The following is a 27957-nucleotide window of genomic DNA, read 5'->3' on the forward strand; positions in this document are numbered from 1 at the left end:
GATTTCTTTGGAGGGAATGATGCTGAAGCTGAAACTCCAGTACTTTGGCCACCTCATGCGAAGAGCTAACTCACTGGAAAAGACCCTGATGCTGGGAGGGATTGGGGGCAGGAGGAAAAGGGGACGACAGAGGATGAGATGGCTGGATGGCACCACCGACTCAATGGATGTGAGTCTGCATGAACTCCGGGAGTTGGTGATGGACAGGGAGGCCTGGCGTGCTGCGATTCATGGGGTCGCAAAGAGCCGGACACGACTGAGCGACTGAACTGAACTGAATTGATGCACTTAAGAATTTGAAATTTTGAAAAGCAGCCTTTTCTAATTTCCATGGACTTAGTGAACCAGGGGGAACGATAAAAATCATGAAATCAGTCATTCATTTCACACATGAGGGACTGAAGACCTAGAGAGGTGAGGGGAATTACACAAAGTCAGGTACAGGAAACGCTGTAGTTCACTCCAGACACATAAGAAATTTGTTAAATCTTGCAGAAATTACAGGAGCCTTGCTTCTTTCCTTAGACTTCCTTATTCTGAAAGAAATATTAGAACCTCAGGCATCACAACCTTAGGGAAACAATGGTACAAGATACGATATTATCCTGTCAATTATTTATTTTGTAAATATTTGCTATTGCGTTTCTAATATGTCAGACATGGTGGCCAGTTCTAGGATGTACACTAAAGATACAGTGCTATCAGAGGCACAGTCCCTTAGAGGCCAACAGATAGCAAACCTTTAATGGAAAATGCTGAGGCCAGGACAGCATTAAATGCTTGGGAAGAGAATGCAAGTCAATAAATAAGAATAAACCCCTCAATTCAAGAAAGTATTAAGTGACACAGTAGAGAAGAAAGCACTCAATTAACCTTTACTTTTCTTATTCTTGATCACTTTATGTATTTTTAACCATTATAGTATGGTTACCATAATACATTTTAGTACATTATGGTATATATTTTGAAAGCCATCTCAAAATTCCTTTTGGATAAGGTAGAATATAAATATAAGCAATAATAAGGTCAGACTGAAAATAAAACAAATCAAGAATGCATCAATATATGAGTATTAGAGTCAATTTAGAGTCTAAAAAGCAAGATAAACAAAAAAAGAAAATTCAATTTGAAATCATTTTTCCAAAACAGACAGCAACAGACAGACTTAGTGATATATATACTAATCTTGTCAGAATAATCAAAACTATAGGATGGAGTGTCTGATTCTACTCTGTACTTTATCAATCAAGACATTATGAGTGACAGTATCATAAAATAATCAAGATAAATTACTCTATAGAACAAGATCATCAACTTACTACTCTTTTTTTCATAAAAAGGTTTGGGGGGAACCAGAAAACTAAAGAAAAATGTGGTAGGAACAATGGATAAAGATTAAGATAAATAAAGAGCATCTGAAGGTGAGGTGGCCAAATTTATACTTCCAATTTTTTGAAATAAAATTGTTTTGAACTAGAAAGCCTGCAATCGGAAGAGAAAAGCAGGTGTACTTCAACAATTGACTTATATATTATATATACATATATGAGCTTATATTACATATGTCCCATGTAGAATGTGGTTAAGTGCTACTCAGAAGCACAAACGAAATGCATCCTGGACCGTAACAGACCATAAGCTTCTGGAAGATGGACACCATCAGCTTCATTCCTGTTTCCCTCAGTGTCTAAAAGGGGCCAGCACACCACAGTCGGATGATAATACTGGCTGAATAAATGGCTAAAATTAAATGAAGAGACACTTTGCATGGGAATATGGAAAGTTAACTCTGGAAGGGGGGCTTCCCTGGTGGCTCAGATGGTAAAGAATCGTCTGCAATGCAGGAAACCTAGGTTTGACCCCTGAGTCAGGAAGATCCCCTAGAGAAGGGAATGGCAACCCACTCCAGTAATCTTGCCTGGAGAACGCCAGGGACAGAGGAGCCTGGAGGGCTACAGTCCATGGGGTAGCAAAGAGTCGGCCATGAGTGAGTGACTAAGACACAGGCACCCCATTACGGCCATAGTGAATTATGAAGGCACAAAAAACCTGTCATCAAACTCCACCGTGACTGCCATGTGCATAATTGTCATGTACGTCAACCACCTACATACGACCAACTGAAAACTTAGAACCTTTGCTAATACTAAGAGCAGTGCTTAAACTGCAAGAATCGGTCCACATCCATGGATAAAGATGCGAGGAGGAAGGAAAGAAACTTACACGAGGGAAAAATTACAGTATTTATAAAACACTTCGTTTTTATCCTAAGCTACTATATTTACAGGATGGACACTCTGAGTAAGAGGATCGGTCGGGACTGAGGACTCACCTCTGTCTGTGTTAGGAATCCCCAGATCCACCGTCGGAATGGAGCTGTCTGCGTAATCACTGTAGTATTCGAGGTGACCTGCCTGCCCTGCCCAAGTCTGCTTCACGATGGGGACTGAAAAAATGAGAGAGGGGACCATCACTGACACAGTCACCCAAGAAGCTGGAACCCCAGCGTGACGGGATGACCTCCCAGAAAGGAAGGGAACCAGCACCTGTTCTTCTCCAGGTGTTCCAAGTTAGAGCTCCCTTCCTACCCTGAGAAACGTCAACAGCACAGGCCCTCCTCACTGCTGGTGATAAACACACTGCTTCCACAGAGAGATACACTGTCTAGTCGGATTAGACTGCTGTGTAGAAGTTAATTTTAACCGATTTTTCTCTTTCCCCAGACTGCTTTATTTGAAATTCACAACTGGAGTTTTAGATGTTTTTTAGGGGTGTGGGGATACAGTTACTTCTCAGGGCTGGAATATTGTGTGCAGTTCTTGCGGTTCTAACTGAGATATATACTTGCCTCCCTCACAGTGGAGGGGGGAACCTTTTCAAAGTACACGTCTCCACCCAAAGATGCCAACAGGACCACCCGATCCTATAAAGGAATTTTTAAAAAATCACTACATGTGATAGCTGATAGTATTGTGTTACACTTTTGGAAAGTGTAGAAGACATAAAATTGAAAACCACTGCAGATTCTAAAACAGTATCATGAACAGATAAATTATTTTAATAAACACAAACAGCAGAAAACTTGGCTGATTTTCTGTATTTTAGGGTGAGATGCTCAAAGGTAGCTGTGACTCCACACCCGAAAATCAGCTTGACCACGATTTGATACTAATTCACTTGACCAACTATCTCAGTAATTGCTTTCTTCTATAATTTTTTTTTAAAGTTACTACCTGTGCATCTCAATTTTAAAGGGATTCCACTGTTGTTTTAATAAAAAAGATCATCAACATAAAAAACTAGATTTTATACTGTTGATTTAAGAATCTCAACTCTGAGGAACCACATCTTCAGGTCAATATTTTGAACCTTTATTAAATCATTCATAGTTTTTCTCCCAACCTAAATAAAAATAGATGATATGCAAAAACTACCCATGCAATGTCAAAGTTAAGCGTCTAGCTATGCTAGTCAGCAAACTGGGAGACAAACTCAGATAGCCCATATACAGAAAATACAAAAGCACGTCATTCCACAGTCCACTATTCACCAGCTCTTAAAAGAGAAAAGACTTACGAATTCTGGACATTTGCTATGGTAACCTCCAAATTACCTATTTTAAGCCACTAAATATTATTTTATATATTAAAATACAATTTTCTGCAATCATAAAAAAAAGGCAGATATAAACATTTCTCCAAGCCAGAATGGACAAATATCCGTTAATGATAAGGTTGGGGGCAGGAGAGGGTGGAAAGAATTGAAAGGGTAGTGCTGAAACATATACATTACCATATGTAAAACAGATAGTGAATGGGAAGTTGCTGTATGACACACGGAGCCCAACCTGGTGCTCTGTGACAACCTGGAGGGGTGGGATGAGGTGGGAGGTGGGAGGGAGGCTCAGGATGGAGGGGACACGGCTGGTTCATGCAGATGTATGTCAGAAACCAACACAACACTGTAAATTATCCTCCAATTAAAAATAAATAATTTTGAAATAATAATAATAATAGAGAAGGTTGCTAAGGGAGAATAAAAGAAATAAGGAAAAATTCTTATTCTGTCCAAATTCCAGCACAAGAAAACCCACACTTGGCCCTGTGGTGGCCCTTGGCTTTGCACATATAATAAGCAGGACTTATCCAGACAAGACCGGCTGCCCTGGTGGCTCAATGGTAAAGAATCTGCCTGCAGTGCAGGAGAGCAGGGTTCAATCCCTGGGTCGGGAAGATCCTCTGGAGAAGGGAACGTCCACCCACTCTAGTATTCCTGCCTGGACAATCCCTGGACAGAGGAGCCAGGTGGGCTACAGTCCATACAGCCACAAAGAACCAGACACGACTGAGCGACTGAACAACAGCACACCTAACCTACTTGTTTCCTGGTTTGGTTTGAAACAGGTGAAACGGAAATGGTACCAGAGGTAAGAATTCCTCAGAGCCCAGCGCCCCACACAACCCGAGACACAGTAAGTGCTCAGTGAACAGCTGACTGAAGACTGGGTGCTCCGGGGATTCCAAAAGGCAGAGGCCTCCTTCTGGAACTGGTTTAAAGGAAGGAGTTTTATCTGTCAGTGATTCAGCCTTTGTACAAGACCATGCTAAGTTGCTTCAGTCGTGTGGACCCCATCAGGGTCCTCCATCCATGGGATTCTCCAGGCAAGCATACTGGAGTGGGTTGCCATTTCCTCCTCCAGGGGATCTTCTCAACCCAGGGAAGATCTGTCTCTCTTAAATCTCCCACACTGGCAGGCAAGGTCTTTACCACTAGCACCACCTGGGAAACCAATACCACCATAACCAATCATTTTTAAATGGACCGACCATTTCAACACAGCAACGTGTTCTGAGTCTCAAACCCCGAAAGCATCCAACAGTGAACAATGTTATCAGCTATCCAGTCCTCATCACGGTAATGCCTGTGCAAAGAACTGAAGTCAAGGTGACGTCTCCTACAAGAGCAGACGAAGACTGTTTTAAACCAGAGTTGATGCAAAACTGCTTAAAACTTTAGAAATTTTGGTCTATTTTATCATCACTGATTGAATACTGAATAACTGAATTCTTTATATTATTTATATTTCATATATTAAGACACTCTATTCCTAAAGATATTAAACTTGGACAAAGTATTTCAATATAGTTAACGTGATCTACTATTTCATTTTCAATACAGAGAAGCATACTTCCTCCCACATAATAAAACAATAGTGAATGTCTCTTTCAAAAATGTTTGCCACAGATAATTTAAAATTAGGATAAAGTAAAAAGAACTGTACTATTAAAAAAAAAAAGCCATCTGCCCAGACGGCATACATCTTCCACCTGGCTGCACCACTGAGAAGCAGGAGATGCAGAGAAGTCCCTTCTACTCCCGACGGGCTGACGTGCAAAACTGTGATTACAAACAAAAGGGAACTGAGCCTTGAGCAAAATCTACCACACAACCAGATGTGCGTGACCATTCTGATTTAAGGAATCCACCGTTTTCCCACTGACAAACGGACCTTCTGTCTCGGTGTGAAAGTCAGTGAGCACATAGGAAAGCCCTGGTTTTTCTTCTCTTAGGAGAGGCTTAGCGACAACACCAAGGCTGTGCTCTGATTCCTGGTTTGGGGATGGGATGTCTGCAAGACTGAAAGGCTACTTGACACAGTAGTGTCAGGGCACTCTGGCCCCCCGTCTTCACCTGCACAGCAGCTGGGAGAGAACTGAACTTTGATCAGGAATTAAGCTACTCTGGGCATTTGTTCTCTACGTCATGTCTCTGCTTCTGCCTTGTGAATGAGATCATCAATACAGTTTTTCTAGATTCTACATATATGAATTAATACCGAATACTTCTTTCTTCCAGACTTACTTCACTCTCCACGACAGTCTCTAGGGTCCAGCCAGTCTCTACAACGACCTAATTTCATTCCTTCTTATGGCTGAATAATAGTCCATGAGGGGGAAGGATTGGGAAATTGGGATCAACACATATGCACTATTGATACTATGCATAAAATAGATACCTACAGAATACCTGCCAAGAGAACGCACTGGTCATAGCAAACACCCTCTTCCAACAACACAAGAGAAGACTCTATACATGGACATCACCAGATGGTCAACACTGAAATAAGATTGATTATATTCTTTGCAGCCAAAGAAGGAGAAGGTCTATACAGTCAGCAAAAACAAGAACAGGACCTGACTGTGGCTCAGATCATGAACTCCTTATTACCAAATTCAGACTCAAATTGAAGAAAGTAGAGAAAACCACTAGATCATTCAGGTATGACCTATATCAAATCCCTTATGATTATACAGTAGAAGTGAGAAAATTATTTAAGGGACTAGATCTGATAGATAAGAGTGCCTGATGAACTATGGATGGAGGTTTGTGACATTGTACAGGAGACAGGGATCAAGACCATCCCCAAGAAAAAAGAAATGCAAAAAAGCAAAATGGCTGTCTGGGGAGGCCTTACAAATAGCTGTGAAAAGAAGAGAAGCCAAAAGCAAAGGAGAAAAGGAAAGATATAAGTATCTGAATGCAGAGTTCCAAAGAATAGCAAGAAGAGATAAGAAAGCCTTCTTCAGCAATCAATGCAAAGAAATAGAGGAAAACAACAGAATGGGAAAGACTAGAGATCTCTTCAAGAAAATTAGAGATACCAAGGGAATATTTCATGCAAAGATGGGCTTGATAAAGGACAGAAATGGTATGGACCTAACAGAAGCAGAAGATATTAAGAAGAGGTGGCAAGAATACACAGAAGAACTGTACAAAAAAGATCTTCACAACCAAGATAATCACAATGGTGTGATCATTCACCTAGAGCCAGACATCCTGGAATAGAAGTCAAGTGGGCCTTAGGAAGCATCACTATGAACAAAGCTAGTGGAGGTGATGGAATTCCAGTTGAGCTATTTCAAATTGTGAAAGATGATGCTGTGAAAGTATTGCATTCAATATCCCAGCAAATTTGGAAAACTCAGCAGTGGCCACAGGACTGGAAAAGGTCAGTTTTCATTCCAATCCCAAAGAAAGCCAATGCCAAAGAATGCTCAAACTACCGCACAATTGCACTCATCTCACATGCTAGTAAAGTAATGCTCAAAATTCTCCAAGCCAGGCTTCAGCAATACATGAACCATGAATTTCCAGATGTTCAAGCTGGTTTTAGAAAAGGCAGAGGAACCAGAGATCAAATTGCCAACATCTGCTGGATCATCGAAAAAACAAGAGAGTTCCAGAAAAACATCTATTTCTGCTTTATTGACTATGCCAAAGCCTTTGACTGTGTGGATCACAATAAACTGTGGAAAATTCTTTAAGAGATGAGAATACCAGACCACCTGACCTGCCTCTTGAGAAAGGTCAGGAAGCAACAGTTAGAACTGGACATGGAACAACAGACTGGTTCCAAATAGGAAAAGGAGTACCTCAAGGCTGTATATTGTCACCCTGCTTATTTAACTTCTATGCAGAGTACATCATGAGAAATGCTGGGCTGGAAGAAGCACAAGCTGGAATCAAGATTGCCAGGAGAACTATCAATAACCTCAGATATGCAGATGACAGCACCCTATGGTAGAAAGTGAAGAGGAGCTAAAAAGCCTCTTGATGAAAGTGAAAGAGGAGAGTGAAAAAGTTGGCTTCAAGCTCAACATTCAGAAATGAAGATCATGGCATCTGGTCTCATCACTTCATGGGAAATAGAGGGGGAAACAGTGGCTGTCTTTATTTTTCTGGGCTCCAAAATCACTGCAGATGGTGACTGCAGCCATGGAATTAAAAGATGCTTACTCCTTGGAAGGAAAGTTATGACCAGCCTAGACAGCATATTGAAAAGCAGAGACATTACTTTGCCAACAAAGGTCTGTCTAGTCAAAGCTATGGTTTTTCCAGTGGTCATGTATGGATGTGAGAGGTGGACTATAAAGAGAGCTGAGCGCCGAAGAATTGATGCTTTTGAGCTGTGGTGTTGGAGAAGACTCTTGAGAGTCCCTTGGACTGCAAGGAGATCCAACCAGTCCATCCTAAAAGAAATCAGTCCTGGATGTTCATTAGAAGGACTGATGTTGAAGCTGAAACTCCAATACCTTGGCCACCTCATGCGAAGAGCTGACTCATTGGAAAAGACCCTGATGCTGGGAAAGATTGAGGGCAGGAGAAGGGGACGACAGAGGATGAGATGGTTGGATGGCATCACTGACTCAATGGACACGGGTTTGAGTGAACTCCGGGAGATGGTGATGGACAGGGAGGCCTGGCGTGCTGCGATTCATGGGGTCGCAAAGAGTCAGACACGACTGAGCGACTGAACTGAACTGACCTGAAGGCGAACCTACCGTATAGCGTAGGGAACTCTCCTCAATGCTCTGTGATGACCTGAATAGTACAGAAACCCATGAAGAGGGGCTATGTGTACACATACAGCTGATTCACTTTGCTATCCAATGGGAACACAACTGTAAAGTAAAGCAACTAAACTCGAATAAAAATTAACTTAAAAAATAATTAATCCACTCACTTCATCTAACACAGGATATGGCCTGCCAGTTGGCTGACTGCATTTTGATTCAACTTTCTGTTTTCAATAAACCTCTCCAACCAAAAGGAACACACTCTTTAGCATCAGTATGTTCACATCTAGAGAAGATCAATACAGTCAAGATACCAGGTTTTTTTTTTTTTTTTAAGCTGAAAGATGTCAAATGTTTATTTTAAGAGCTCTGGAGGCTGTGATAAGGAACTAAAGGCTGAGCAAATGGCAACTGAACCTCTCTACTTAGAGGGGGGCAGCAGGGGGGGGAACACCTCACAACCACCAGCTGACAAACAGAATCAGGGGTGGCCACGACATCTGTGGGACCCACACAGGAAGCATGTGGCTGCAGGACACACAGAAGACCCATAACATTTTGCTGACAGCTCACATCACATGGAGAGAGACACATAACCCAAGAGGAAGCAATGAAGCTGCTTTATTAAGTCCAGAGAGCTTTTCCTTGCTTAAACCTAACCTCACATGCTATGGCGGTTCATTGCTTTATATAATACCTCCAAAGTTTCTTTAAAAACCCTACCAACCACTTGCATCTCAGCAAACCATGCTTGTTTGATGCTGTTGACATGTACTGCTTTCTTAAGCCAAGAGACAGTGTATATTTTTGCTAACTGTGTCCTAAGATGCTTTAATTCATCTAAATCAGAATCAAGACACAAGTAGTTACGTAAAGGTCTGCTTTACTGGTAGGCAAAAAAAAAGTGTAAGATGTAAAATAATTTTTTCCTAATTTTGAAATTTGGCTGTATCAATTCTTCCAAAAGAGTATGAAAAATGAGTTCCGTGTGTACGTTCCCTCGCCTTGACCACAGCCTTGGCCGGACTGTTCTATCCCTCACATCCTCACCCCTGGAGGAGCCAGGACTGGGGCGTGATGAGTGTCCAGGGCATAGAGAACTGCCTCCAGGGAAGTCACTGACAGCGCACTCAACTGCTCAGAGACAAGCACAGCCTGGTCTGTGTTTATCTCTTCCTTCACTGTTGTCTGGTTTCTGTAACCTCAGGTGTTTCTACCAGAGTGCGTACAGAAGGAAAAAACAAAGCCCCGAGTCCATGCATTCTGCTTGACTGCCGCAATAATATGCGAGGACGGGGGGCCATCTGACTCCCCAGCTCCGTGTGTGTTTCAGATCATCTGTGGATTTAAAGTCCTGGCCGTCCTCACTGCTATTCAAAGTAAAAAGCCTCCTGTCACTGCTTCCAGCCAAGTCAGATCTGACCTTGAGCACAGCAGAGAATCAACACAGCTATCAAATACTATTTATCAAGCGTTATGTTCCTAACACACCCAAAAAATTTCCCAGGTGGCGCAGTGGTAAAGAATCCACCTGCCAATGCAGATGTGGGTTCAATCCCTGGGTCAGGAAAGAGCCGCTGGAGGAGGAAATGGCAACCCACCCAGTATTCTTGCCTGGGAACTCCCATGGGGCCCATGGGGTCGCAAAGAGTCAGACATGACTGTGATTGAGCACACACACACACAAAGAGCTCACAACACAGCTCTGCTGTGGCAGAAGGGACTGGGGGTTCAGGGCCAGAAAACCTGAGCCCCGCTCCCCTGCTCAGTCTGCCTGACGTCGGGCCAGTGCGTCGTCCCACAGTCAGCTTCCTTTCTCTGCGATATCAAGTGAAGAGCAACCACTGCCACGTCACAGGGAGCTGTCAACATGAAATCAGATGACAGGATACGGTGAAAGGGACTCCCCTAGTGGTCCAGTGGTTAAGAATCCACCTGCTAATGCAGGAGACATGAGTTTGGCCCCTGGTCCAGGAAGATTCCACATGCCGTGGGGCAACTAAACCCATGCACCACAACCGCTCAGGCCTGGGCTCCGGAGCCCAGGTGACGCAAGTACTGAGCCTGTGCCCCCCAACTACTGCAGTGAGAAGCCCCTGCACCACTCCTAGAGAGTAGCCCCCGATCGCTGCAGCTAGAGAAAGCCCACACCCGGCGACAAAGACCTGGAACAGCCAACTATAAATAAACAAACTGCTACTTTAAAAAAAAAGTGAAAAACACCAGAGAATGTGTTTAAAAAAAAAAAAGGATTAGCAGTTAGAAGCAGTTACTGTGGCACTGTTGACTGAAACTAATACAATTATGGGTAATTCTCTTGACAGAACTAGGTTTCCAGAAGGGGGGCCAGAGCCCCCTGGCCTGGTAGACTTCACGTCCATCAGGCAACATAGACATCAGAGTCCCTCAAATCCAGCCCCCTTATACTATCTTTTCAAACAAACAGGTCCAAGTCTAAAGACAGCCTGCCACAGCAACTCCACTGCGAAGTTCTCAAGATATCTTTTAGGTCTCAGGCTTCAGTGACCCCAGACCCAGTTAACAGCAGTAAGTCAGTACATCTGGTTTGGAGACGTTTGGTCTTTATGCTCCTAACAGACTTGGAAGATTTTATAATTTTTATAAACCTTTGACTCAAAATTGAAATATAAAAGCATTTGATAAATATCTGAAAGGATTATCATAACCTTATGCAAAATAAGAAAGCAGTAAGCTAGATTATTCAGAATGACCAAATTAAAATTAGCTCTTTTTTTCATTTCTGTAGAATATGAAAACTACAAGAGACCATCACTAATTTTACCACTTTACTGCCAACTTGAAAAATGTGTTTCAAAAGAGAATATACCACCACCCCCATCCCTAACACTGATATATACTCCAAGGGCAGCTTTAAGATCAAATAAACCAATTCGAGTACTTCTGCTTGCTGTTTAAAAAAAAAAAAAAAAAAAGAAGAAAAGCAGTCTAGTTCAGTTCCCCTGACGCTTTTTTAATGAAAGGTATTTATCAAAAATCGTCCCTCCAGATTATGTAAAAAACAAAAGGATATTAAACCTAGGTTAAACTTATGAAAAATCAAAATTTTAAGTTCTATATTGATTTTTAATAGTATTTTAGGACTTCTTGTATAATGAATACATATATTTATTTAGACTGATTTTAACAGGACTTAGAATTTATTGTGACTATTTTAGGTAACCATGAAGGTTTATAGCAAACGTACTTTTAAGATAGTGTTGACTATAACCAGACCTGAATTGATGTCAGTGTCTTAAACAATGCCATAATTCCAAATTATAATATTCTTTTATCTGTAAAATATGTTCCTCTTTAAAGCATCATTTGTAAATATCATATTATCACACAAATTATATAAATGCCCCACTTAGCTCCAATCCCACAAAAATGACAGCTGGTTTAGAAATCTCTCCTCTATAAATATCACACTCTTGGTAAAACTGAGAGTCTTTTCATAGAAAAAAAATAAAATATGTGCTAAAATTAGAAAATGCAAAAGACTGTCTAATCCTCAATTTGAGAAAAGTGCTGTTTGAAGTAAGGTGAAAAAACAGATAAATTATGTATTTATATTTAAGATAGGCTTTTTAAAAAACAGTATCACCATAACGCAGAATTCTGGAATGGGATCAAAAAATTAAACAGAAACATCTATGTGCAGGATTTCCTTAAGAAGGAACCATGGCTTATAAGACAAACATTTTTTACTTTTCTCTGTATATCTACACATGAGCAAATACACATCCTTACTTACAAGTTCTGATGTGTGCGTGTGAAATAAATATAAAAAGAAGGAACAGCATGAGAAAGACATTCTCTCTGACATTCTGTTACCTTGAGAAATGCCCTCTCATTCTTCACAGCTCGGAGTCCACACTTGGACATAACAGGACACTGTTTTGCAAAATGGATTATTATCCACTTACAGTCTCTGAGATTGCCACAGCTGAGCATTTCCATTTCCAATTTAAAACACTGCTCTAATCAGTCCTTAGAAGGGCCACGGCCTCTCATGTTGCAACACAAAATTGTCTTTTCTAATTGATCTTGGTGATTGAAGTGCTATGAGGAGGAAGAATGATTATATAAGTGCTTGCACTTCCAATAATACATCTGTCATTATCCCCTTCTTGAGCTGAGCTCATATCTGATTTGTCCTTTTTTTTCTTTTAAGACAGTGTGGATTTTTAAAGTTCAGTAAAAATGAATAATCCAAAACGTACTTCTATCACCATGAAACTTCTTGCATGTTTTCACTGCAACAAAAATATCCTCCTTCTTCACTGGATTTCCCTTAAAAAAAAAAAAATGCACACGTGAGTCGATGTGTCTTAACAGCACACCCAAATTAGTTGTCACATGCTCTTGAGTTCAAATTCACCAGTGTCAGGGACATCAAACTTGTCTCCAGAATCAAGTTTCAGGGGATGACTGTAGCTCGGAGGACCACAAATGCTTTGCTCAGCCAGAGGGGTGCAGGGGGGTGGGCAGGGGGTCATCCCTGATAGCTCAGTTGGTAAAGAATCCACCTGCAATGCAGGAGACCCCGGTTGGATTCCTGGGTCGGGAAGATCCGCTGGAGAAGGGATAGGCTACCCACTCCAATATTCTTGGGCTTCCCTGGTGGCCCAGCTGGTGAAGAATCTGCCTGCAACGCAGGAGACCTGGGTTCAATCCCTGGGTTGGAAAGATCCCCTGGAGAAGGGAAAGGCTACCCACTCCAGTATTCTGGCCTAGAGAATTCCATGGACTGTATAGTCCATGGGGTCGCAAAGAGTCAGACATGACTTGAGCGACTTTCACTCACTCACTCATAGCCAGACGGAGACCAGAAGCCCAGCCGTGCCATTCCCCTACATCACCTGGACGAATGTCCTCTAAATTTCCAGCTCATTCAGGAAATTGGGATGATAACCACCAGCACAGCTGCTTTTATTACTACAATTTATTATGAACATCACAGGTGCCCAATAAGTATTGGTTACCTTCCCTTTCCTTTTTCCAGCTCGTGAAAAAATTTTTTAAAAGGGAGAGAGAAGTAGAAGGATGTTTTAGTGCAAAGTAAGAGATGACTCCCTTTAGGGAGCCTGGCCTCACTTTGAAGTTTACAGTATTTTTATGGCCCTTAATGGTCCACGCAAGTCTAGGCAACAGCGGCGCTCTGTCCTCTGCCAAAGGCAGGATTATGTCAAACACTTCGCGGGGGTGGGGGTGGGGTCCTGGAGCCCTGCGCTGGCTCCAGCCCAGGCTGGTCACTCAGATGAAGGGGTCACAGAGGGGCTTGTGGACAATCCAGCCCTTAGGCTGTGGGCGCTTCTCAGTGGGGCCGGGGCGGGGGCTGACCCCTTTATCACTGTCTCAGGGCTGTAGGGACATTCAATCCTGATTCTGCATCATTTGAGGCTGGTTTGCAGCAACGTGCAACTGGAGGTTCGTCATGCCACTCAAGGCACTAGGAGGTCAACCCTTCCAGATTTTTCAGAACATTAAAGAACAAGCAAGCACAAAGTCTGGAAAGACATTCCCCTCTCAAGCACTATGCCAACAGCGCAGATTCTCTCCCACTGTTACTGTGTGCGTGTGTGAATACACATACTCCTCTTTGAAAATGCAACCCAGACTTCTGCGTCAGTGACTTGGAAATAACGGACAACATGTGAGGCAGTGAATCTGCTTTTCCTTATGAGGAAAGGCCGCTAACCACCCAGCTGAGCCCACGGTCTTCAGGTTCATCCTGGGGACTGGACCAAGGGCCCACCGTGAGCAGGTGCATTCTGAAGGCTGTGGACAGTCTCAGGTGAGGTCAGAGCGGGGTCGCTGGCTGAGAGGAGGGTAGAGGTGGGCTTCAGGAGAGGGCTTAGGAACAACTGCAAATGTCTGACATTGCCTTTCTAGGAAACAGACCAGGAATTGCAGCAGCTCTGTGCTATACCTTCAACCAAAGAACTGACTTGGGGGCCATGCCTCTGCAGCTCCGGGTGCCCCCTTCTCGTGTGTCCAACAGAGTAACAGTGGTGCTTACCTTACGGGCTTACCACCCCTAGAAACGTGATATACAGTTCTCACAGGGCATGTGGCAAGTGGCAGTGACTGCTAGGGCAACATCATGCACAGCACGCATATTTCCCTTTGACACACGAGGAAGCTGCCCTCCTGTACTCACACAGAGCGGTAGGGAAGACTGCAACGAGGTGGCGCAGGCGGAGCCCACGACGTCTGTACAGAACTCAGGCACGGGCGTGAGCGGGAGTCCGTTCCCTCCGTCCCAGATGTAGAGCGCGATCTGTCACACAGGAAACCGGCGTGAATGAGAGCCAACACCACCGTCCACGGAGGTACTTCCTGTCTCCGGGGAAAGCTACACCTCCCCTTCTCGAGAGAACATCACACTGAACCACACCTACATGGCAGCATTCTGCAGGCTTCCCAATAGGTGGCGCTAGTGGTAAAGAACCTGCCTGCCAAAGTGGGAGACGTAAGACACAAGGGTTCAAGTCCTGGATCAGGAAGATCCCCTGGAGGTGGGCATGGCAACCCACTCCAGTATTCTTGCCTGGAGAATCCCAGGGACAGAGAAGCCTGGTGGGGCTACAGTCCATGGGGTTGCAAAGAGTCAGACGTGACTGAAGTGACTTAGCACGGCACGCACCAAGACAATAATTCCATGTGGAGCAATCAAATCTTTTATTAACCATAAACAATTAATTAAGAGTCAATATCCTGGGGGACTTCCCTGGGGGTCCAGTGGTTAAGAATCCACCTGCCAATGCAGGGGACGGGAGTTCAACCCCTGGTCCAGGAGGACCCCACGTGTCACAAGGCAACTAAGCCCGTGCACCACGACTACCGAGTCAGCATGCTGCAGCTACCAAGCCCTCAGGCCTAGAGCCTGTGCTCTGCAACAGCAGAAGCCCCCGCAATAGGCAGCCCGCGCACTGCGAAAAGCACAGAGAAAAGCCACTGAGCAGCAACAAAGACTCTGTGCGGCCAATACTTTAATTCTTTTAAGAGAATCAATATTCCGACCTCCAAAAGATTTCAAAACTGTCATAAGCAATTCCAGGGAAGCTATTTTAAGGATTCTAAAGCATCACAGAGGAAGATAAAACGTAAGATCATCGTGACTCTGGTTTCCTGCAGGATGGTAATTACACACCCTGAATAACCAAAGGGCTGAAACTATCTAAAAATACTGCATAAAATATCTTTAAAAGCTTTTTAATGTACTGCTAAACTTGCACAAAACGTGGAGCTCACAAAGACAAAACTGGAAAGTGAGAACCCGGGGTCAAAGTGAGAAAGTGGTCCCTGAGGGTCGCTTTCCCTCGCAGGCACCAGCTGGGTGCTGGGCATGCTGAGGTTCTGATATGTGTTAAAGAGAATAAAGCCCGTGACCCACCCAAGTTGGGGTGTCTAACAGCAAACCCCCACATAAAGCTGGGACTTTGGCACTAGATAGGGAAAAATCATCTCCAGCTATCCTGAGATTTTATAACCAAAAGCCAGGCCTCCCTAATCTGTCACCTACATAGTCCAAAAATACCTTAAACAGCGTGGCCCTGAGTGAATATGAGTCTCTAGCAAGTAGGCAAAAGCTAACACAAAGCCTTACTGAGGAGCCCACAACTTTAATAGGACTCGTGGACTGTCACAGGTGAAGTCCCCAGGAGCAAGAGCACTCAGAAAAATCACAGAAAATAGAACAAAGGCAAGAGATAAAGAGCAAGAGCCAGTGGACACAGCTTAATCAGGCCCACCCAGAAGAATCCAGGGATCGGAGTGATCAAGCACACAGATTAGAAAACTACTGTTTCATATATTTTTATAAAGAGAAACTTTAAAACCTGAGCAAAATTTCTGAAAGATTACACAGGAAAGCAAATTTGAAAAAGAAATACCTAGAACATCAAGACATGAAAAACAGAAGCTGCAAATGAACATTTTAATGGTAAGGATAAGCAGCCTATCATAGACACAGCTGAATAAAAACTAGGGAACTAAAAGATGAAGCCCCCCAAATTATCTGAACTGTATCTCAGCAAGAAACAGAGATGGGGAACATGAAAGAGAAGAGCAAACCTCTAGTATATATCTAAAGTTCCAGAGAGAGTAACAGAGGGGAGGAGAAAATAGTTGAAAAGACAGTAGCCGAGAATTTTGTTTAACTGCTTAACAATTCTATTATAGAAAGGCCCAATGAATGCTAAGTAAGATGAGGGAAAAAAATAGCCTGCGTCTAGACACTGGTGTTGCTGTTCAGTTGCTCGTCATGTCCAACTCTGCAACTGCAGCACCCCAGGCTTCCCCATCCTTCATTATCTCCCAGAGCTTGCTCAGACTCATGTCCATCGAGCTGGTGATACCATCCAACCATCTCATCCTCTGTCGTCCCCTTCTCCTCCTGCCTTCTATTTCTCCCAGGGGTCTTTTCCAATGAGTAGGCCCTTTGCTTCAGGTGGCCAAACTATCGGAGCTTCAGTTTCAGCATCAGTCCTTCCAGTGAATATTCAGGGTTGATTTCCTTTAGGATTGACTGGTTTGATCTCCTTGCAGCCCAAGGGACTCTAAAGAATCTTCTCCAACACCACAGTTCAAGAGCATCATTTCTTCAGCGTTCAGCCTTTATGGCCCAACTCTCACATCTATACATGACTACTGGAAAAACCATAGCTTTGACTGGATGGACAGGACCTTTGTTGGCAAAGTAATGTCTCTGCTTTTTAATATGCTGTCTAGGTTTTTCATAGCTTTTCTTCCAAGCACCAAGTGTCTTTTAATTCCACGGCTGCATTCACCATCTGCAGTGATTCTGGAGCCCAAGAAAATGAAGTATATGGTGTATGTGTGTACATGTGTGTATGTATATGTTAGTCGCTCAGTCATGTCCGACTCTGGGACCCCATGGACTGCAGCCTGCCAGGCTCTTCTGTCCATGGAATTCTCCAGACAAGACTACTGCAGTGGGTATCCATTCCCTTTTCCAAGGGATCTTTCAGACCCAGGGATTGAACCTGGGTCTCCTACATTGCAGGCAGATTCTTTACCGTCTGAGCCACCAGGGAAGCTCTCTACACACACATACACACATAGACACACACCGAGAGACACACACACACACAGACACACACACACACAGACACACACACAGACACACAGACACACACACACACACACACACACACCCCATAGTGAAACTGCTCCTTGGAAGAAAAGCTATGACAAACCTAGATAGTATTAAAAAGCAGAGATATTACTTTGCTAACAAAGGTCCATCCAGTCAAAGCTATGGTTTTTCCAGTAGTCATGTATGGATGTGACAGTTGGACCATAAGGAAGGCTGAGCACCGAAGAATTAATGCTTTCAAACTCTGGTGCTGGAGAAGACTCCCGAGAGTCCCCTGGACAGCAAGAAGATTAATTAAGTCAATCCAAAAGGAAATCAACCCTGAATATTCATTGGGAGGACTGTTGTTGAAGCTGGAGCTCCAATACTTTGGCCACCTGATGTGAAGAGCTGACTCATTGGAAAAGACCCTGATGCTGGGAAAGATTGAGGGCAGGAGGAGAAGCAGGAGACAGAGAATGAGATGGTTGGATGGCATCACCGACTCAATAGACATGAGTCTGAGTGAGCTCTGGGAGGCAGTGAAAGACGGGAAGAGTGGCATGCTGCAGTCCATGGTGTTGCAAAGAGCCACACACGACTGAGTGGCTGAACAAGTGAAAACCACAGAACACCAAAGACAAAGAATAATCTTAAAAGCAGCCAGAGAAACAGCAGGTTGGCTACAAAGGATGCACGTGCGAGTGATGGCTTGTCACCCAACACAACAGCAGTAACAGAAGAAGGGGCACGGGGGGCAGCGCTGCTGTGATGAGAAAAGGCCTCACAACCCAGACTCGAACACACAATGCGACTATGCCTCAAGAACAAAGCTGAAATAAAGCATCTTTACAGGGCAACCTGAGAATTCGCCACCTCACTAAAAAGGAAATTCTGAATGATATACTTCAAGAAGAATAAAAATGATCTCCATTAGCAGGGTCCAGAAGCAAAACAAAATAGTGAGGAAACACGGGGTTTATGCAAATAGTAACCGCATAAAGTAAGGACAACATCTGAGCTGCAGCTTTAAAAGGAATGACATAACAAAGCTACTGGACAAAAGAGCATCAAACTGAGAGACGGATATATCCTCAGGTCCTTAAATTTTCAGGATATTGATTAATTAGCCATGGTTAGGTAAGCATCACCAATTCAATGGACTTGAATTTGAGCAAATGCCGGGAAACAGCGGAGAACAGAGAAGCCTGGCGTGTTGCAGTCCATGCCGTGGCAAAGAGTCAGACAAGACTTAATGACTAAACAACAAGGTTAAGCATGCATGTTAAAATGTTTAAAATAACCATTAAGAAACAGACATGGAGACTGAACTTCCAAAAGGGTTAGGGTTGGAAAAAGAAAAATGGGAGGGAGAACAAAGGTGCAAAGCAGGAAACACGGGTTCGATCCCTGGTCAGGAAGATCCCTTGGAGCAGGGAATGGGAGCCCACCGCAGTACTGTTGCCTGCAAAATCCAGTGGGTAGAGGAGCCTGGTGGGCGACAGTCCACAGGGTCACAAAAGAGTCAGTCACCACTAAGCGACCGACAGCAACAAACCCTGAAAAATGTAAATTTGCTACGTGGTTTGAAGATAAAGGTTGTCAAACTGGGAGAAAAAGATAAGCATATCCTCTTCAAGAGAAACACATCAAAAGATGAGGAGATGAGAAAGAAAAAAGATGAAAAACAATAATGAGGCAAACGCCAACAGAAAGCTGGTACAGAAGTGTTCCTGTCAACAAGATAGACACTGAGGCAACAAGCGTTACTAGAGATGAAGACAAGTTTACCAAGAGAACAGGACACGTCTAAGCCCGTATGCTTCTTACTGACATAGCCCCAGGCTGTAAATAGCAAGAGCTGGCAGCTCCACAAAGAGACACTGTCACCGCTCAGAGGGAACAGTTTCATATCCCTCCCTTAGTTAATGACATATCAAGCAGACAAAACAAAAAACAGGAGGAAGGGAGAGAGGGAGGAAATATGTGAGAAGCACCCAAGATTAACTGATGTAGCTATTTCTTCTTTAACAGATATAAGCGAAAGTGTTAGTCACTCAGTTTTGTCTGACTCTTTGCGATCCCATGGACTCTAGCCTGCCCGGCTCCTCTGTCCATGGGATTCTCCAGGCAAGAATCCTGGAGTGGGCAGCCATGCCTTCCTCCAGGGGATCTTCCTGAACCAGGGGTCAAGCCCAGGTCTCCTGCACTGCAGGTGGCTTCTTTACTATCTGAGCCACCAGGGAAGCCCCAGTAGGTATGAAGAGAATAATATACCCTCCAACCAGAGCACGCATATCGTTTTCTCCATTTGTGAAAGCTGAACATGAACCTGGTCTTAGAATTAGGCCTAAAAATATTTCAAATGACACTTACACAGACCAGTCACGCTAAGCTGGAAATCAATAACAAAACAGAAGAACAACACACAAGTACAGAGTCACAGTGAAAAACATTCTTTTTAAAGTGAGTCCCAGTGACAAAACGATCTAAAAGCTTCTGCTGCAGAGAAACTTACAGATGATCACCATGACATGTGTAAAAAATGTTCACAGAAGCAGTGACTGCAACAGCAAAAAGCCAGTAGTGACCCAGAAGCCCACTACCAGGAGGCTGGGCAAATGTACCAGGGTGTAGTCCTGAGACAAGACTGTTACAGAAAATGATGATAAATTCATTAAAGCTGCACATAGCAACACAGGTGAGTTTCAAATCAAATTATAATCATATTCATGGTACAGTTCTGTTTATATGAAGCCCAGAAGGATACCAAACTACACAGTATATATTCAGAGATACATTCATACATTATAAAATAATGAAGAAAAGAGGGAGAGGGAGAGAATTCAAGAAAGCTATTCAGTCTGGTGAGGACGAAGCAGGGTCCTCTTGGGGAGAGACATCCAGGCAACCAGTCAAGTTCTCTCTCTTAAACACAGATATTCTGACTGATTTCATACCTTTCAGGGATGTTAAGAGCTTTTCTTTCTTTTTTTGTATGTTATTTAATGTTTCATAAGCTCCCAAACCTGGGGATCTATACCTGAGCTGATTATTCATTAAAAATATCTAGACAGACCCTGGCTTTCAGCTACTCATTCCCTCCTTCTCATGGAAAAGAATGATTTCTGACATGTATTTTCATAATTTAAAAAACACCCCTGAAATGAAAATCCTCCGAGTGCCTTTTCTGCTCCTGGCAGGCTGCCAGTGCTGCTGGACTGAGTTACGTGTCATGACTGACCCCAATGTCGTAAGACTCAGAATTCTCTGGAGGGAAAGGAGGGCTGGCCATCAGAGGTACCCACGAACAAGCTGCACAGAGAGATGATCAGAGATTACTGGATTCGTGATGGCTCGCCTGCCACCTGCCTCAGGATGCCTATCGACCACAGTCCACCAAGTGCCAGGGGGCCAGACGGCTCCACCCTGCTGCAGAGTGCCAGCACAGAGACGCGATGGAGGCGGAAGAGCGACCAAGGGACCAAGTCAGACGAGAGGTATTTTAATGACATTTTGGCAAGCTTTTTTAAACATTCACCTCTGGCTTCCCTGGTGGCTCAGGAAGTAAAGAACCCACCTGCCATGCAGGAGACTCAGGTTTGATCCCTAGATAGGGAAGATGCTTCTCCAGGGGGAGAAGGCAACCCACCCCAGTACTCTTGCCTGGAAAATCCCATGGACAGAGGAGCCTGGTGGGCTACAGTCCATGGGGTCGCAAAGAGTCAGACACAACTAAGCAACTAACACTTTCACTTTAGTAATATAGAATTCTACCATTTTGTGTTAGCCAATCATAATATAATGGTATTAAGCAAATAATATTACATAATCACAAAAGTAAAAGATGTTTATCAGTTTTCGCAATGAATAGCCAGACAAAAAATAATTACAATTAAAAGCCATAATGGAAATATGATTAACCTAACACTATAAAATAATTACCTACAGTTTTGGGGGTTAAGTGGAGTGATATGCTAAGTGGAAGTGCAAACACGTGGGGGCTTTCATCTTCCAGCCTTTGTCTTCTGGTTGGTGCATTAAACCTATTTATCTTTAAGGTAATTATCGACGTGTATCATCTTATTACCATTTAAAAAGACACAGTTTCTTGATTACAAAGACTTTTAACCAAACAAATTCACGACCCACCTCATGTTTTAAATCTATTGTGAAGTCAGATTTCAGGGATTCACTCTTTAATCTCTTTGTAAGCCTAGAAAGTAAGAGACAATGTGAGGTTTTTTTAAAAAACCAAAATAGGCATCAAACAAGAATAATACATTCTTGAGACCTTCTAATATTGGAAAACAAAAATAGAAATTTTAAGGTAAAAGTAAGACTTTCATTTCGTTAACGCAAAGGACTATGAAAACAGAATTATTTGTGCACCAGGAAATGAAGGTAAGGCTTGTTGCAAACATAGGTTTCACTATTTCAACACCTGGAAAATAACATAAGACACAATGTGACCCAATAAAAGTCTTTCAAAAAGCCATAAAGTGTGTTCACTCTGGATAATCCTTGACTGAATAACAGAAAGGAAAAGAAACGCAGCTTGCGGAACAAGGAGACACAAGCTGCTGCATCTCAGTCTCCCGCTTTTAATGACCCTAATGAACCACAGTTTGTGGAGTTTTCAGGGGGAGAGAGCAGATGGGTTCAGCAAAGAATAACAGTTTCAAGTTATTTTCTTGCTTCAAAAAATTAACAATGGCTCTTTTCAACACAGAATAATGCCCCCAACCCCACCAGGCTCTAGAATCCCTGGCTCCTCAGCACCCTCCTGCCACCCCCAGAGCACACCCCTGGCCTAGTTCACCCCGACCCAACCTTCGCCTGGCAGCCTTTTCTTTAAGACCAAATTCAAGGGCTTCCAGACTTTCCCTCAAGACTAAACAGAAGCTTCCCCTGCTCCCAGAGTGGGAAGCACAGCCCATTCATCCATCACACACAGCAGCCCCACAACACCCTCTACACGCCTCCTGCTGTGTACCCCAACGCTGCCCACTGCCCCCCAAAACCAGTGCTCAGTCAGCAACGTGGACGGGTGAGAGCAAATACCAGGATAGTCCTTGATTCCCAGCTGAGAGAGAGGATTACACACTTACCAAGACCACTCAGATGCCACACGGTTCTATGCTTGTTACAGGACTAGAGGTAGGACCTCTCATTTCAATTACAAACCTCCTAATAAATACTCCCTGGTGGCTCAGATGCTAAAGAATCCACCTGTAACACAGGAGACCCAGGCTCAATCCCTGGTTCGGGAAGATCCCCTGAAGGAGGGAATGGCTACCCACTCCAGTATTCTTGCCTGGAGAATCGCATGGACAGAGAAGCCTGGTGGGCTACAGAGTTGAACATGACTGAACGACCAACACTTTCACTTAATAAATATTTTAACTGCAAAGAAATCACAGCGATTTTAAAAAGAAAAGTAGTAACAATTTTCCACAGTCCTCACAGAGTTTTCAGCCTGGCTGAAGCACAAGTATTTCTTTTTTTAAAAAAAATTTATTTTAACTGGAGGATAGATACAATATTGTGCTAGTTTTTGCCATGTATCAGCATGAATTGGCCACAGGCATACATGTGTCCCTTCCATCCTGAACCGCCCCCCCACCTCCCTCCCCACCGCATCCCTCCAGGCTGTCCCAGGGCACAAGCTTTAGACGCCCTGTGTCATACAGAGATACAGGAGGGGGACACAGGTTGTAATTTACGTTCAGCTATAAAGCACTGGTTTCACGGCTGATATGAATGTGGCTTGACAGCCAACAGCCCTAAAAAAGCCCGAAAGAATCTCTGTCACATTCCTATCGGGTATCTGCCCACGGACCCGTGAGCAGGAGTGGGTGAGGATGTTACATAAAGGGACTGCATTCTCAGTACATTCGTGATATATATTAAGAGGAAAAAACCTGCCCTGGCACGGAATCTTGCCCAGCTCGAATTCTGAACTTGGTTGAAGCCAATTTATATAAATAAACTCTTTCAAGTTAACTTTGGAATCTGGACTCATGACAAGTGCCTTCAAAATCTGATCAGACCATATTCAGACTCCAAAGACCAAAAACAAGTCATACCTGAGCTTACTGCCACAGGCAAGGAACAGATAACTGTGATCAGACGCCAATGTCAGACAGCCACACCACCCCTGCCCCTTCTTAATATAAAATAAACACCTCTGAACTGCCACCCTAAACAGGCTCTCTACTCCTGACTTTCCAAGTTTCTTTCTCATCCAGTTCTTGAACATTTTCCTTTGAGGAAAACCAGAGAGGGACAGAAAGTGACAGCCACTGACAGGCTCTCTTTAAGATGAGCACTGATTGCGTGGAGACGGATCAGTGTGTACGCCAGCATCTGTAAGTGGCTGCCTTTAGCAACCCATGGACTCTGCCAGAACCAGTGATGGTTAATCAATATCACGAACTTCCCCTGGATGAGTCAGCCGCATGGGACGCCCGCAGCCTAACCCAGTCATCTTGCAAAGGAGTCCCAGTTCTAAACGTGTGCAGGGAGAGCTCGCCTAACTGAAGAGGCAAGTCCCAGTGATGGAACCTAGGTGTCATTTTTCTATACACACCAAGGGCTATACTCGAGGGCGTTTCAAATGCGAATTTCAGGAACCAGCAAGGCCAGAAATCCCCATTATTTCATGAAAACATTTCTTCATTAAATATTCAGTTCCCGGCAAATAAGACATTTGACATTCAGCTTTCAGTTCTAATCACACAAGCAGCTAGACTGGAAACTTGCAACAAACAGCGAACCCCTCAATTCTGTATTAGGAAAACTTCCTACTCACTTTTCTAATTCCACTTGTGAGATAGTCAACAGAGTAAGATAGTGGAGGAAATCAAGATAAGGTTTGCTGGTAGAAAAACAACAGAAGAAACCAATAACTGTGTTGCGTAGTAACACTTATTTGAAGAAGTCCCCTTATTGAAAATTAACAAGCATTTCTCCAAAAATGCAATCTTTTAAAATGGATGTTAGGAGATCATATTAGATGAATCACCAGGAAACGTTGGAAAGTGTTAATTCAACATTCACTAATGCAAAGAACTGACTCACTAGAAAAGACCCTGATGCTGGGAAAGACTGAAGACAGGAGGAGAAGGGGATGATGGAGGATGAGGTGGTTGGATGGCATCACCGATTCGATGGACATGAGTTTGAGCAAGCTCCGGGAGTCGGCGACGGACAGGGAGCCTGGCGTGCTGCAGTCCATGGAGTTGCAAAGTCAGACATGACTGAGGAAATGAACTCAACTGATACAGAGTATATTTCCAGTGAGGAAGTATTTCAGATGAGAAAGCCTAAGAAAGTGAGTATCATGAGATGTTTTAAGTAATCAGTTTTTCTGGTGACTTGAGTAGAAGAAATGACAAAATGAGGTCCACTGGAGAAGGGAGTGGCAAACCACTTCAGTACTCTTGCCTTGGGAACCCCATGGACAGGGTGAAAAGGCAAAAAGACAGGACACTAAAAGGTAACTCCCCGAGATGGTAGGTGCCCAATACGCTATTGGAGATCAGTGGAGAAATAACTCCAGAAAGAATGAAGAGACAGAGCCAAAGCAAAAACACCACCCAGTAGTGGATGTGACTGGTGATAGACGCAATGTCCAATGCTGTAAAGAACATTATTGCTAAAGGAACCTGGAATGTTAGATCCGTGAATCAAGGCAAATTGGAAGCGATCAAACAGATGGCAAGAGTAAACATTGACTTCTTAAGAATCAGCGAACTAAAATGGACTGGAATGGGTGAATTTAACTCAGATGACCATTATATTTACTACTGTGGACAAGAATCCCTTAGAAGAAATGGAGTAGCAATCATGGTCAACAAAACAGTCCAAAATGCAGTACTTGGTTGCAGTCTCAAAAATGACAGAATGATCTCTGTTCATTTCCAAGGCAAACCATTCAATATCACGGTAATCCATCTCTATGCCCCAACCAGTAACGCTGAATAAGCTGAAGTTGAATGGTTCTATGAAGACCTACAAGACCTTCTAGAATTAACACCCAAAAAAGATGTCCTTTTCATTATAGGGGACTGGAATGCAAAAGTAGGAAGTCAAGAAACACCTGGAGTAACAGGCAAATTTGGGCTTGGAGTACAGAATGAAGCAGGGCAAAGGCTAATAGAGTTCTGCCAAGAGAACGCACTGCTCATAGCAAACACCCTCTTCCAACAACACAAGAGAAGACTCTACACACGGACATCACCAGATGGTCGACACTGAAATCAGATTGATTATATTCTTTGCAGCCAAAGAAGGAGAAGCTCTATACAGTCAGCAAAAACAAGAACAGGACCTGACTGTGGCTCAGATCATGAACTCCTTATTGCTAAATTCAGACTTAAATTGAAGAAAATAGGGAAAACCACTAGACCATTCAGGTATGACCTAAATCAAATCCCTTATGCTTATACAGTGGAAGTGAGAAATAGATTTAAGGGATTAGATCTGATAGACACAGTGCCTGATAAACTATGGATGGAGGTTCGTGACATTGTACAGGAGACAGGAATTAAGACCATCCCCAAGAAAAAGAAATGCAAAAATGACTGTCTGAGGAGGCCTTACAAATAGCTATGAAAAGAAGAGAAGCGAAAAGCAAAGGAGAAAAGGAAAGATATACACATTTGAATGCAGAGTTCCAAAGAACAGCAAGGAGAGATAAGAAGGGCTTTCTCAGTGATCAGTGCAAAGAAATAGAGAAAAAAAATAGAATGAGAAAGATTAGAGATTTCTTCAAGAAAATCAGAGATACCAAGGGAACATTTCATGCAAAGATGGGCTCAATAAAGGACAGAAATGGAATGGACGTAACAGAAGCAGAAGATATTACGAAGAGGTGGCAAGAATACACAGAAGAACTGTACAAAAATGATCTTCACAACCCAGATAATCACGATGGTGTGATCGCTCACCTAGAGCCAGACACCCTTGAATGTGAAGTCAAGTGGGCCTTAGAAAGCATCACTACGAACAAAGCTAGTGGAGGTGATGGAATTCCAGTTGAGCTATTTCAAATCGTGAAAGATGATGCTGTGAAAGTGCTGCACTCAATATGCCAGCAAATTTGGAAAACTCAGCAGTGGCCACAGGACTGGAAAAGGTCAGTTTTCATTTCAGTCCCAAAGAAAGGCAATGCCAAAGAATGCTCAAACTACCACACAATTGCACTCATCTCACACGCTAGCAAAGTAATGCTCAAAATTCTCCAAGCCAGGCTTCAGCAATACATGAACCATGAATTTCCAGATGTTCAAGCTGGTTTTAGAAAAGGCAAAGGAACCAGAGATCAAATTGCCAACATCTGCTGGATCATCGAAAAAACAAGAGAGTTCCAGAAAAACATCTATTTCTGCTTTATTGACTATGCCAAAGCCTTTGACTGTGTGGATCACCATAAACTGTGGAGAATTCTTCAAGAGATGAGAATACCAGACCACCTGACCTGCCTCTTGAGAAATCTGTATGCAGGTCAAGAAGTAACAGTTAGAACTGGACACAGAACAACAGACTGGTTCCAAACAGGAAAAGGAGTATGTCAAGGCTGTATATTGTCACCCTGCTTATTTAACTTTGTGCAGAGTACATCATGAGAAACGCTGGGCTGGAAGAAGCACAAGCTGGAATCAAGATTGCCGGGAGAAATATCAGTAACCTCAGATAGGCAGATGACACCACCCTTATAGAAGAAACTGAAGAAGAACTAAAGAGCCTCCTGATGAAAGTGAAAGAGGAGAGTGAAAAAGTTGGCTTAAAGTTCAACATTCAGAAAACAAAGATCATAGCATCCAGTCCCATCACTTCATGGCAAACAGATGGAGAAACGGTGGAAACAGTGGCAGACTTTATTTCTGGGGGCTCCAAAATCACTGCAGATGGTGACTGAAGCCATGAAATTAAAAAGACACTTTCTCCTTGGAAGAAAAGTTATGACCAACCTAGATAGTATATTAAAAACCAGAGACATTACTTTGTCAACAAAGGTCCATCTAGTCAAGTCTACAGTTTGTCCAGTAGTCATGTATGGATGTGAGAGTTGGACTACAAAGAAAGCTGAGCACAGAAGAATTGATGCTTTTGAACTGTGGTGTTGGAGAAGACTCTTGAGAGTCCCCTGAACTACAAGGAGATCCAATCAGTCCATCCTAAAGGAGATCAGTCCTGAATGTTCATTGGAAGGACTGATGTTGAAGCTGAAACCCCAATACTTTGGCCACCTGATGTACAGAGCTGTCATTTGAAAAGACTCTGATGCTGGGAAAGATTGAGGGCAGGAGGAGAAGGGGATGACAGAGGATGAGATGGTTGGATGGCATCAGCAACTTGATGGACATGAGTTTGAGTAAACTCTGGGAGTTGGTGATGGACAGGGAGGCCTGGCGTGCTGCAGTCCATGGGGTCACAAAGAGACATGACTGAGTGACTGAGCTGAACTGA

The 27957-nt window shown here is 43.3% G+C and overlaps 1 protein-coding gene across 3 annotated transcripts in view; it reads right to left on the reverse strand.

Annotated features, from left to right (window-relative positions):
• B3GLCT (beta 3-glucosyltransferase) overlaps window positions 1-27957 on the reverse strand; it is a 110096-nt gene that overhangs the window by 22539 nt on the left and 59600 nt on the right. For all 3 annotated transcript variants that reach the window (XR_011259450.1, XM_069601614.1, XM_069601615.1), the window contains 4 exons: window positions 21634-21697; window positions 14542-14661; window positions 12602-12671; window positions 2333-2446 (listed from right to left, as the gene is read on the reverse strand). Coding sequence is in view for 2 of the 3 variants with exons in the window: in XM_069601614.1 (XP_069457715.1) it covers window positions 2333-2446; window positions 12602-12671; window positions 14542-14661; window positions 21634-21697 (368 nt within the window). In the remaining variant the exon portion in view is untranslated. The remainder of the gene's footprint in view (window positions 1-2332; window positions 2447-12601; window positions 12672-14541; window positions 14662-21633; window positions 21698-27957) is intronic.

Source organism: Ovis canadensis, chromosome 10, assembly GCF_042477335.2.
Source record: "Ovis canadensis isolate MfBH-ARS-UI-01 breed Bighorn chromosome 10, ARS-UI_OviCan_v2, whole genome shotgun sequence".
NCBI lineage: Eukaryota > Metazoa > Chordata > Mammalia > Artiodactyla > Bovidae > Ovis > Ovis canadensis.